Source organism: Acomys russatus, chromosome 12, assembly GCF_903995435.1.
Source record: "Acomys russatus chromosome 12, mAcoRus1.1, whole genome shotgun sequence".
Lineage (NCBI taxonomy): Eukaryota > Metazoa > Chordata > Mammalia > Rodentia > Muridae > Acomys > Acomys russatus.
The window spans coordinates 59,560,778-59,573,087 of NC_067148.1; the positions used below are offsets into that span (position 1 = coordinate 59,560,778).

Below are 12,310 nucleotides of genomic sequence, written 5' to 3' on the forward strand. Positions count from 1 at the left end.
TTTTCTTTCAGGAGAAATTGCAATTATCAATATATAAATGTGTTTTTAATTCTTAAACTAAAGCTTCTAGTAACACTGTGGCCATCTAGTCTTCAATCCCATCAGAGACCCAAGAAGGAAAATCTATCTAATAAAGGACGTCCTAGCGGGCAACTTCCAAGTTGCATAGAACAGAGAGAGCAGACCGCCTGGATAGTCACCGGAGTCTCTCCTTCATTGGGGCAATCAGTCTTCAGCCTTATGGGCCCAAAACATCCAACAAACTGCTTTTTGTAGCAGGAAATCTAATGGTCTGGTCCATCTAGTCTCTTCAAAGCCGGACAGTCAACTTTCCAGCATCACTGTTGATCATTGTGGACAGTCAGCCTGTCATCAGCAGTAGAGATAAGAGCAGTTTCTCTGTCCAGTGACCATTCTGTCACCCGTGTCTCTTGAAGCCCCCATTTTCAATGATGCAAATGGAGAAGCGGCCAGGAGCGGATGTCCCTCTCTGTCAGGAAAGCCCTCATCCTTAAATGCCATATTCTGTGGATCTCTGAAGAGTTTGAAGACCAACTCTATCTATTCTTACAGTTATCAATCTATTCCTTTGAAGACATATACAAGAAATTAAACAAACCTGCTCTATGACAAAGTAAGTTAGTATCTAGTAGGATTACTACGTAACTAAATACCAACTTTTATCCCCGATCTTCCTGAACAGTTTTTTCTAAGACATTAGTGGTACATTAATAATACATTAAATAAACATTGAATAAAATGAACTTAAGCTTCTAACATACAATATATAATATTTTGTCAACATGTAACATACAATACATAAGGCAAAAATGAATGACAATATACAATTTAAATTCTTATCAATGAAGCAAAAGTTGAAGTCTTAAATTTAAATCAATCAAAAGTCTTAAATTTTCATCAATCTATAATACCAATGTAGGATTTTTGAAGTTAGTAGATTCAATAATCTACCTTTTATTCTACAAACCTGTATCCTCCCTCCCTTCTCCCCTTTTTCTTAATATTAAAAGGGATAGAAAGTAAGAGAGAAAGATAGAAGAAAGAAATCTCTAAATGAACTTTTATTAATTGTAACTAACCCTGTTAGGCAAAGATGAGCATTGGTAACCCACCAAAAACACCCATCTCACCTACGGGGAATGGGGGCGTCCTCTGTTCTTAAAATTACTTTATGTTGTTTAGGAGAAAAATCTTTTATGGGTACCCTAGAAAAATAATATATTGGCCAAGTGCTGGAAAAGCTAGCTGTTTTTGTCCAGTCTTTTTGGGATTGATCTTTTTGGCTAGCCGATTTATTGTTAATATGTATGCAATTTTTGGAAGAAGCAGTAGTGCCAGCGGCAGAAGTTCGATCTTCATAATTGTCCTGTTTTTTGTTTTGAAAGTAAGCAGACTTTTGAAATCATTAGTACAGGTATGTTAGTACATGTATAATTTTTTAAGGAAACATCAGTTGAGGCACCTTGCTCAAGGTGCCAGAAGCATGCTTTTGGGGTTAAATCACCCATGCTGCCTGCTTTGTTTTCAGCATTGTCCTGTTTTTTGCAAATACAGGGTTCTACCTGTATATACACCAACAGGACAGAAGAGGGCATTAGTTTTCCAAGCTGTAAGAAACAATGTCAAGTTGTTAAGGACTAGGCAGTTTTTAAGATTTACTTGTTATATGATCAGATCTAATCTTTATAAGTTTAGTTGGTAGCCATATTTTTTTTTACTTCCTGTGGAAACATACGCATACCCACGACCCCATCTCAAAACTACTGCAGGTTTCCATTTCATACTTGACAAGTCCTTGTAGAATATTGGTTGTCCCAACTCCTCAGTTTTTTTTTTATCACCCAATGTCTCTCCGCAGTTGACGTCCCTTTATCATTTACATTAAGAAAATTTAGAGTCAACAAAGCATTATTTATTCGGTCCCTGGGTGTCTTTACCCTTTCCTTTTGTTTAATAAGCATTTCTTTTAAGGTACGATTAGCTCTTTCCACAACTGTTTGTCCTGTGGGGTTGTGAGGAATACCACTAACATGTTTTATATTATAATACATAAAGAAGTTTTTTATCTTAAGGGACACATATGTAGGAGCATTGTCAGTCTTAATTTGTGCAGGCATTCCCATAAATGTCGTTATTTCTAGCAAATGAGTAATCACACAGTCAGCCCTTTTAGAACTTAAGGCAGTTGCCCATTGAAAACCTGAATATGTATCAATGGTATGATGCACATACCTCATTTTTTTCAAATTCTGTAAAATGAAACACATCTATCTGTCAAATTTTATTTCTTTTGTTATCACTAGGGTTAATTTTAGCAGGTAATGGTAGTTGACTATATAAGGAACATGTAGGACACTTATTATTTCTTTGGCTTGTTGTCAAGTGATAGAGAATCTTTTTTTTAACCCTTTACCATTGACATGATGTTTTTCATGAAATTTTGAGGCTTCAAATACATTACCTATCAATAATTTGTCGATCTCTTTGTTTTCTTGTGCCAGTGGGCCTGGTTAACCTGTATGGGATCGAATATGAGTAATATACAAGGGGTAATTTCTGTTTTTGATGACCTGTTGTAGTTCTATAAATAAGGTAGTCAATTTTGTGTTATCAGGAGTAAATTCAGCAGTTTCTATATGCAAAACAACTCTTTTAGCATATTGAGAGTCAGTAATTATATTAAGAGATTTAGGAAAATCTAACAATACCATAAGGATTGTATATAATTCTGATTTTTGAACTGATGTAAATGGGCTTTTAATCACCTTGATCATTTTTTTAGATTTATAACCAGCCATACCTGATTTATTTGTATCAGTGAAAAAGGTGGGTGCCCCTGAGATTGGTGACCTCTTTACAATACTTGGAAGGATCCAATTAGTTCTTTTTATAAACTGTATACGTTTGCTTTTTGGGTATCTATTGTTAATGTCTCCCAAATAGTTACTACAAGCTTTTTGTTAATCTTCATTAATTACCTATAAAGACATAATCTCAGAATCAGTAAGAGGCACTACAATTTCTGTCGGGTCCATCCCTGACAATTGGCGCAACCTTATTTTTCCCTTTGTAATCAATTCAGAAATTTTTTTATGTATGTTTTTAATTTTTTGTTTTGTTTATTTGTCAGGAATATCCATTCTATGATCTTGTATTCCCTTTGCATAAGAAGCCCAGGAGGATAATGTTTTGAAGGCAAAATAACCAGATATGTAACCAAGTTCAGGATCAATTCTATCCACATATGTCTTTTGAAGTTTTTGTTCCACCAGAATTAACTCTTTTTCTGTCTCAGCAGTTAGACATCTAGGACTGTTTAAATCTGAATCTCCTTGTAATGGTTGAAACAAGTTACTTAACTCATAGTTAGCTAACCCGACTGTAGGTCTTAACCAGTTAATATCTTCCAATAATCTTTGAAAGTCATTAAGAGTTTGCAATTGATCTCTACGGATCTGTACCTTTTGTGGTCGAATTTTTCGTTCAGTTATTTTATAGCCTAAGTAGGTAATTGAATCCCTTCTTTGTATTTTTTTCACAGCAATCTGTAATCCCCAGCATGGTAGAATTTTTTGTGCTTCCTGAAACATTTTTTTTTTTACAATACTAGGATCAGAATCAGCTAGCAGAATATCATCCATGTAATGGTATGTGATAGATTGAGGAAATTGCTTATGAATTATTTCTAAAGGTTGTTGTACAAAATACTGGCATAAAGTTGGGCTATTTAACATTCCTTGTGGAAGTACCTTTTAATGATATCTCTTTATTGGAGAATTACTGTTCAGAGTAGGTACTGAGAAAGCAAACCTTTCCCTGTCCTTCTCATGTAGAGGTATGATGAAAAAAGAATCTTTTAAATCAATTGTAATTATATGCCAAGACCTAGGCAGCAAGGAAGGCAAAGGAATTCCAGGTTGAAGTGAACCCATAGGTTGAATCACCTTGTTTATGGCCCTCAAATCTGTTATCATTTTCTATCCACCTGATTTCTTTATTACCACAAACACAGGGGAATTCCAGGGACTGGAAGATTCTTCGATGTGTTGAGCCTCCAGCTGTTCTTTCACTAAACCGTGAAGCGCCTGTAACTTTTTTTTTGTTAAGGGCCACTGCTCCTGCCATACAGGTCTGTTTGAAATCCATTTTAGGGGCAAGGCGGTTGGTATCTCAGCAGTGGCCCCTCTTATAAATTTTGACACTCTACACCTGAAGAGTTCTGAGGTTGGACAATGGGCATAGCTTGTGGTCGCCCTTGATCACTTACATTAATCTCTTCCCCAGAAGCGGGTGCCAATTTACCCATAGTTTTAACCTTGTTTAACTCGGTATTTGTAGGAATAGTAATCTGAGTACCCCATGGTTGTAAGAGGTCTCTTCCCCATAGATTTATGGGAATGTCAGCCACATAGGGTCTCAGCCTCCCTATCTGTCCGTCTGGTCCTACACACTCAAGCCACTGTACACTTTGTTTTATTTGAGATAGCTTACCAATTCCTACAATTTCTGTATAAACCTTCTTAAGTGGCCAATTTTGGTTCCAAGACTTCTGGCAAATGATGGAGACATCGGCTCCGCTGTCTACCAAGCCTTTTATTTTAACACCATTTAATTGTATAATTAATTTAGGTCTCTGATCATTAATTACTGTTTGCCAGAACACACGGGTCCCTGTGCTTCCGAATGCACCAGTCCTTTCCACTGGAGCAGCTTTGTCCTTAATGTAAGGAAACAGTAGGAGTTGAGCAATTCTATCCCCGGCATTGATTTTCATCTCCTTTTTCACACATGCCATGATTTTTATTTCCTCTTTAGAATCTCCGTCTATAATACCGGGATGCACAATAAAACCATGAGAAGTCAGCCCACTTTTTCCCAGAACCATTCCTACTGTGCCTGAAGGCAAAGGTCCGAAAACACCAGTATTTTAATTTGTAACATTCAACCTGGGGAGATAGGGTAAGAGACATATTTGAAGCCAGATCCAAGGCTGCACTGCCTTCAGTAGCATGCATTAGATCACTAACACTCAGTTCCCGTTTTCCTGCGGGTTTGTCACTTCCTGACTGGCCAAAGGAATTTGGCTGGCATTGTTTATGGGGGCCCTGAGCCGATGGCCCCCTCCTGCCGTTTTTCGTCGGCAAGATATTGTCTTACACATCTCTCTTAGACTGACAATCCCGAGACCAATGTTTCCCTTTCCCACAGCAACTACAGTACCCTGGGAGTCTTGGTACCTCATTACCGTCATAACCAGAACCTCTTTGTTCTCTCCTACGAGTTACGTTTTTTCCTGGGTTATTGCGCCTTTTATCTCTACACTTTTTTTTGTACATGACCAATTTTACCAAAATTGAAGCACTGAGTATTATGATATCTGGGCTCTCTGGCTAAAGCTTGTCCCACAATATTATTTTGATACTCTTGAGAGTTGATATTAACTGTCTCCTTTACCCAGTCATCTAAGTGGAGGTCCTCTTTCCTTTAATGGTCTACGTACCCTCTTACATTCAGTATTTGCATTCTCATAAGCCATGATAAGTTTTAATGCCTGTTTGTTGTCAGAATCTGGCATCACCTTATCCATAGCAGATCCTAATCTCTGCAAGAATTCTGTAAAGGGCTCCAGAGGTCCTTGGAACACTTTAGTAAACAGAATAGTTGTTTTCCCAGGTTCCTCTACCAGCTCCCAAGCTCTCAAGGCTGCCTTACGACATTGTTCAATCACTCTATCTTCAGCTTGAATTTGTTCTCTAATGTTAGTATATTGTCCTTTACCAAGCAATTGATCTTTATTAATATTTATTTCCTGTGTCGTATTTTTTTGTTCTATTTTTATAGCCGCTGTTCGCCACCCTGATAACCACTGTAACTGTTGTGCTGTTTCCAATACCGCTGAAACTAAATTTTTCCAATCTTGGGGAACAAGTCTATTCTGAGTGGCCCAGCTGTTTAACATTTGTTTAATGAAGGTAGAGTGCATACCACATTTGACGATGGATTCCTTAAAATGTTTTAAATCCATCATGTCTACAGGACGCCAGGCCATTTCGGCATAACCCTCAGCACCATTTTGTTCGGGCACATGTCTTACAGTGACTGAAAACGCTGAAGGTGTCTGGGCGACTGTGGAGGTGTCCTCCACTGGGACATTTACTTCTAAATGGTCGGTCTGGCTTCCTTTGCCTCTGGTTTCTGACCTTCTCCACCCTTTTTAACCAAAGGTGCCTTCTGTTTTTCCAGCCCTTCCAGTTTTTTCTGTATTTTGTCCATTTGTTCAGTCAAGTCAGTAATTTTTTCCAAAAGGATAGAGCTTATTGACTCTTACGGTTTTTTTCTGGCTTTCCGGTCTCTCTATTTCCTGTCCTTCATCACTACCAATTACCAAAAATTCTTTTTGTTTTCCCATCCCTTCATTTTCTTTCCTCAGCCTTTTCATCTGTCCAGTCAAATCTGCAATCTTTTCCAAAAGGATAGAACTTACTGGCCCTTCCGGCTTTTTTATGTCATTAGCCTTTCTTTTAATCTTTCTAAGCATGAAATATTGTAATAAAAGAACAATGAAAAAACGGAGAATTCCCTCTAAGTATAATGCAGGAAAAAGTTTTGCAACAGCAGTTGCAACTTTGCTGATACCCTGAAACAGCATTTTTATACCTTTGAATACTGAATCTTCCCTCATACCATTAGGGACTGTGGAACCCATCGGGCCCCACGTTGGGCGCCAGATGTTGGCTCTGTTTCTTAATAATTAAACTTTATTATACAACCCAACTAGCTTACACAAGAAGGAAAAAAGGTTAAAGGGACAAAAGAGTGAACCTTCCGGTATCCGTTCCACAGGACGGGTCCTTAGGTGTCTCTCTGGCCCGCGTGCTGGCCCAGCCAGTCCGCTGCTCCACACGCATTCCAGCCCGGGCTGAACTTGTTGTTCTCTCCTCCCCACCTGCCTGAGTCACATGGGAAGGGCGGTCTCCTTTTCCCGTTGAGGGTCAATTAGAAAAACAATAGTCCAGGTGGAATTCCCAGGTCTGCTTCCTGAATTCCAGGCCCAGGATGGCTCCACTCAGTCTGTCACAAGGTATTCATGGGGTGCCCCAAGGGTAAAGCCCGCCAAGATTGCTTCCACCTGTGACAAAGCTTAATCTTTCCCACAGCTCTGTGGTTACCGCTCTCACTAAAGTATGTGCTAAAACTAGACTTACAGTTTATCTTCAACTTTAAAGCAGGTTGTCATCATATTGTTTTTATGTTTTTTTAATGCATGAATTGCATTTATTAAAAAATTAAAGTAAATTAGTTCTCAGAGATGTGAGAGTATTGGAAAACTGGAGCGCCAGTACGTGGTCCTTAAAGTCCTCATATCTCACCTGCAAATGAAAAGCAGTAAATTGGAGCTAGTGTAGCTTCCACGGTGCTGCTCCCACGCCTGCAGGTGCAGAGCAACCAGCACATGCTGGACTCCAATTTGCTGTCTGTTTTAAAAACGGAAATACCTGCCTCTTGTTCTCTTCCCTGCTTTTAAAAAGGAAAGCTATTTCTTTATTAATACTGACTCTCTTCTCTTTTGACAGAAGTTCTGAAAGACTACATCAGGCCGGGGGCACAGGGTTTGGAATTATTTGCTCGAAATTTACTGCCGGGTTGGATGAGTTGGGGCAACGAAGTCCTCAAGTTTCAGCACGTGGATTATTTCGTTGCTGTGGAGTCCGGACGCTGACTGTACACGTTGTGCAGTCTTTACCGCAGCTCCTTCCTTTAGACTCATTTCCTCTTGTACCTGTCAGTGTACTTAGACATACGAACTTTTATACCAATCAGTGTGCTTAGAGTTGTAAACTTTATACCAACCAGTGTGCTTAGAAATATACGTACATCTTCCACGGCCCTTTGCAGTGAGTCCCCTCCTTCCACCCCTGACCTCTGGAAAACAGTGATTTGTTTTATCACATGAGTTTCTCCTTTCTAGAAATTTCTACATGTGGGATCATATGGTGGGGAAACTGTTGTGTCTGGCTTCTCTCACTTAGCGTTTAGAAACAGCATTGGTACTGTTTATAAGCTGCTCACCGTTTACAGGGATGGTCACACTGAAATTATTTTGATTGATTCACTTAGTTTACTCACTGATTTCTTCAGCAATTGTTTTTGAAGTTTGTTCGTCTTTTGACGGTGTAAGGCTAATACCAGAAACTTAATTTTGTGTTTGTAGATGTAGCCTAACTTGGCATTAAACTTGAAGCAAGATTTTCAGGATTTCATTTGAAACTATTCTCAGCTTCTTGTATTTACAGATATTTGTGTGTGTGTGTGTGTGTGTGTGTGTGTGTGTGTGTGTGTGTGTGTGTGTAGTTTGTGGAAGCATTTTATTATTAGCATATATTTTTTGGCATTTTTTCATCATGAATTGGTCCTGGAAGAAAAAAAGAAAAAAATAACCTTTACTCAATGAGCCTTGTATACAGCTGGCAGGAGTTCAATGTCAGCTCTAACTCTAAGGTCTTGGGCCTTATCATTAAGAGGTTCTTGGCTGCCACAGGCTGACTGCAGAGTCTGCAGTGGCTGCCTTATGTCATAGGAGGGTCTTGGCTGGCACAGGCTGACTGCAGAGTCTGCAGAGGCATGCCTTACATCATTAGTAGGGTCTTCGCTGGCACAGGCTGACTGCAGAGTCTACAGAGGCGTGCCTTACGTCATTAGTAGGGTCTTGGCTGGCACAGGCTGACTGCAGAGTCTACAGAGGCGTGCCTTACGTCATTAGTAGGGTCTTGGCTGGCACAGGCTGACTGCAGAGTCTCCAGTGGTGTACCTTACGTCATTAGTAGGGTCTTTCCTGGCACAGGCTGACTAGAGTCTGCAGTGGCTGCCTTCTGTGCCTCAGGAGAACATGTGCAGGGCATGAAGGCTCCGCTTGCCATTGCTGTTACCCAGTTGTACCCAACTAACCTGATAAACTTATTTGGGGATTTTTCCCATAAAGGGCTTAAATATTACTTTGTAACTTCTTGTTGGGAATGGCAGTGCATCTCTGGGCAAGCAGCTTACTGAAGCTGCCTTGCTTAGTTGTCGCTTTGCCTTTTTGAGACTGTGTCTCACTCCGTAGTCCAGGTTAGTTTCCAACTTCTGTCGAGAGCCCTGGCTCTGCCTTCTGAGTGCTGCTATCAGAGGTGCACACCGCCTTACCCCGCCTAGAGCCGATTTAACACAGTCCTCTAGCTTGCTCGTTCTTCTTTGTTTCCCTCCCTCTGTGTATGTCTTAGTTCTTAAAGTCATCTTGGTCATTGTTGTCAGCTGTGCTTTGTGCATCAAACGGTCATTTCAGCGCGTACATGAGCTCACAGCGAGGCCAGCCTGGCTACCCTTGAATGCCAGTTGGTGTTTAGCAAGTTAGGCCCAGTCTCTCCATCCACAGACGCGAGCAGTAGTGTTACCTCACAGTACTACAGGGGTGAGTAGCCATGTAACAGGTGCTTGCAGTAGAGCTTGGAGTGTGAGAGAGCTCTGCCGTGAGCATTCCTTACTGTCTCTCTTCATCAAGCCTGAGGGCTGAGCTCAGGAGTTGCCTGGCAGTTGAAGATGAAGTGTATATCCCTGCAAGCTTCCTCAGTTTTTCTGTCTACATTTTATTTGCTTGTTTCTGTACACAGGATATCCTGGCCTGCACCTGACTTTTTACAGAGGAATCTATGACATCTCTGTTCTCACTGGAGCTCTGCCTTGAAACAGAACAAAGGTCACACAGCTGGGGACTGGCTTAGCTGCTGCCCTCACTCTGCCCTCCCTGTGGCCTTCATCTGCTTTGTCCATCAGGTCTCAAACTCACTCTCATAGGCTTCCAAGTCTTACTTTCTAAGATTCCCACTCTAAGAGACATCTAGAGACAGGTCTCACCTCTTCGGACAGTTCTTTCTATGTAGCCCAGGTTAGCCTTCAACTTGAACTTTCTACCTTGGTTTACACGTGTGCATTACCACACCAGGCTCTAGACACAAACTCTGACAGGAATTTTAGTTTCAGGTACACATTAGGGTAGTCTTTTCTGCTGATACGATTCAAGAGATTGTAAGCATTTTAAACAGCTATTTCTGTATTTCTTCTTCTTCTCCTTCTTCGGCCATTTTCTTTTCTTCTTATTCTTCTTATTTCTGAGTCTTCCTGCTTTAGGCGTATTCATTCTTATCCCTAATTTCTGCCTCCTTCATTCTTCTTCTTCTTCTTCTTCTTCTTCTTCTTCTCCTTCTTCTTCTTCTCCTTCTTCTTCTTCTTCTTCCTCCTCCTCCTCCTCCTCCTCCTCCTCCTCCTCTTCCTCCTCCTTCTCCTCCTCCTCCTCTGTTTTAAAAAAAGCATTATTTCTATGTATGTGGCTGTGTGTATGTCTGTGCACCGTGTATGTCTGATGCCTGCAGAAGCCAAGAGAACCCTTGGCTCTCCTGGAGTTACAGACAGTTGTGAGCCACCATGTGGATGCTAGGAATTGAACCCGGGTCCTTTAGAGGAGCAGCCACTGCTCTAAACTGATGAGCCTTTCTCGGCCCTGGGCTGCACATTCTTTGAAGGTGCTGCCACGTCCCCTCAGTTGTTCTTCCATGTGCCACTGAACTGTCATGTCTGGGAGGGGCCAGTGCACTGGGTGCGAGTTCCCAGTTCACCAGTTGTCTGGCTTTACACATGTCTGTGAAGATGCAGCTGAAGGAGGGAGCAGTGGTGTGGGGTGGTCAGAGACTACGAATTGAGTTCCATTTGGGTTCCTTACTGGAGGCACTTTATAGTGTACCCTTTGCTAGTGAAGCTGAGATGCTTCTTCATTTTAAGTTTTTAAACTGTTCTTCTTATGAGTATCTTGCTTCTGTGTATGTATGTGTACTACCTGTGTGCCTGGTGTATGTATGTGTACTACCTGTGTGCCTGGTGTCAACAAAGGCCAGAAGAGGATGTTGGATCCCTTGGAACTGGAAGTTGAACAAGAACTCTTAACTACAGAGCTGTCTCTTGATCCCTGAACCTGAGATCTTTTTTTTTTGTGTGTGTGTGTGTGTGTGTGTGTGTGTGTGTGTAGTACAATATTTATAATAGAAACTGGCTGAAAATACTACATGCTAACAGACAATATGATACACAAATAGGGTGGGAGTAGACAGGAAAGGGCAGAGGCCACAGGCCTGCACCAAGAGCCTTTCAATAGACTGCTGAATGGACTGGATCTGCTGCTTTAGCTGAGAGCCTTCTTTGATGGTAACAGAACAGGCGATGACAGGCCTGGAGACGCCACAGGCCCGTCCTAAAGCCTGCTTGGAGCGCACAAATACATAGGGGACATTCTTGTCTTCACACAGCAGTGGGAGGTGCAGGATGATCTCCAAGGGCTCGGCGTCTGCTGCCATCACAATGAACTCAGAGATGCCTCTGTTGAGTGTTTTGGTGGCTTCATTGGCTCCTTTCCGAAGTTGCTTGTAGTTGCATGACTGCTGAACAAGGTCCAGCAGCTTCTTGGTGAGGTGGGCATCCGCCAGGGGATAGGCCTTTGGGTTCACATCCGCCTCCATCATGGCTGTGCTGCGCCGGCCTCGCCGCGACCCCGAGCACAGCCCACCTCGGACAGACTGAAACCGAACCTGAGATCTTAATAACCGTCTCATTAGCTCCTAACCAAGGGCTCATTGTGTAGCCTGAGGTGTGTTTAGAATGTCTTCTGTGTTATCATGGAAATGCACCTTGTCAGTGGGTTGTAGCATCAGTCTTTTGTTTTTGGTTTTTTGAGACAGAGTTTCTCTGTGTAGCATTTGCTGGCCTGGACTTAACTTTATAGACCAGGCTGGCTTGACCTCACAGCGATCCTCCTGAGTCCTAGGATTAAAGGCCTGCACCACCATGCAGGGCTATAGCATCAGTCTTAAGTCCTGACACAGTGTTTCTTTTTAGAGATTTTTTTAAGTGAGTTGATACCCTGAGAGAGGTTTAAAATCTAATGGGCTGCTAAATCTTCTGGCTAGGCTTTTAACATTACCACGAGGTTGTGTTTGTTCACTAAGTCACATTTTAATAAAGTTCTATAAAACACTGAGTACAAGTAATTAAAAGTGGAGGATTCCATAACCTAAGGATGCCACAAATGACGTATGTTGCCTGTTATCTGTGTTTGGATGTCTAAATCAACCGAAAACTCCACAGGTACTAGTCTTAATTACCACCTCTGTTAGCAGCCTGCTCCAGGTCGATAACAAGTCAGAACCATCACGGTGTTGAACTACACAGCAAGCCCTTTCTGCAGAAATAGTCTTAGAGCTAACCT

At 41.5% G+C, this 12,310-nt stretch overlaps 2 protein-coding genes across 2 annotated transcripts in view; one reads left to right on the plus strand and one right to left on the minus strand.

Moving 5' to 3' along the window:
- Positions 1-8,088, plus strand: part of Mettl4 (methyltransferase 4, N6-adenosine) — a 30,470-nt gene extending 22,382 nt beyond the window's left edge. Inside the window, exon 8 of the mRNA XM_051154499.1 lies at positions 7,596-8,088. Coding sequence (XP_051010456.1) covers positions 7,596-7,741 — 146 coding nt within the window. The 3' untranslated portion in view covers positions 7,742-8,088. The remainder of the gene's footprint in view (positions 1-7,595) is intronic.
- A 3,029-nt stretch (positions 8,089-11,117) lies between these two features.
- LOC127196117 (NHP2-like protein 1) lies at positions 11,118-11,567 on the minus strand. Its single transcript, XM_051153694.1, has one exon. The coding sequence runs from the start codon at positions 11,565-11,567 to the stop codon at positions 11,118-11,120; it is 450 nt and encodes a 149-aa protein (XP_051009651.1).
- Positions 11,568-12,310: the final 743 nt, after the last annotated feature.

Bases quoted from the DNA above. Each gene is read 5' to 3' on its own strand.
- LOC127196117 (XM_051153694.1), bottom strand. From the start codon at position 11,567: ATGATGGAGGCGGATGTGAACCCAAAGGCCTATCCCCTGGCGGATGCC.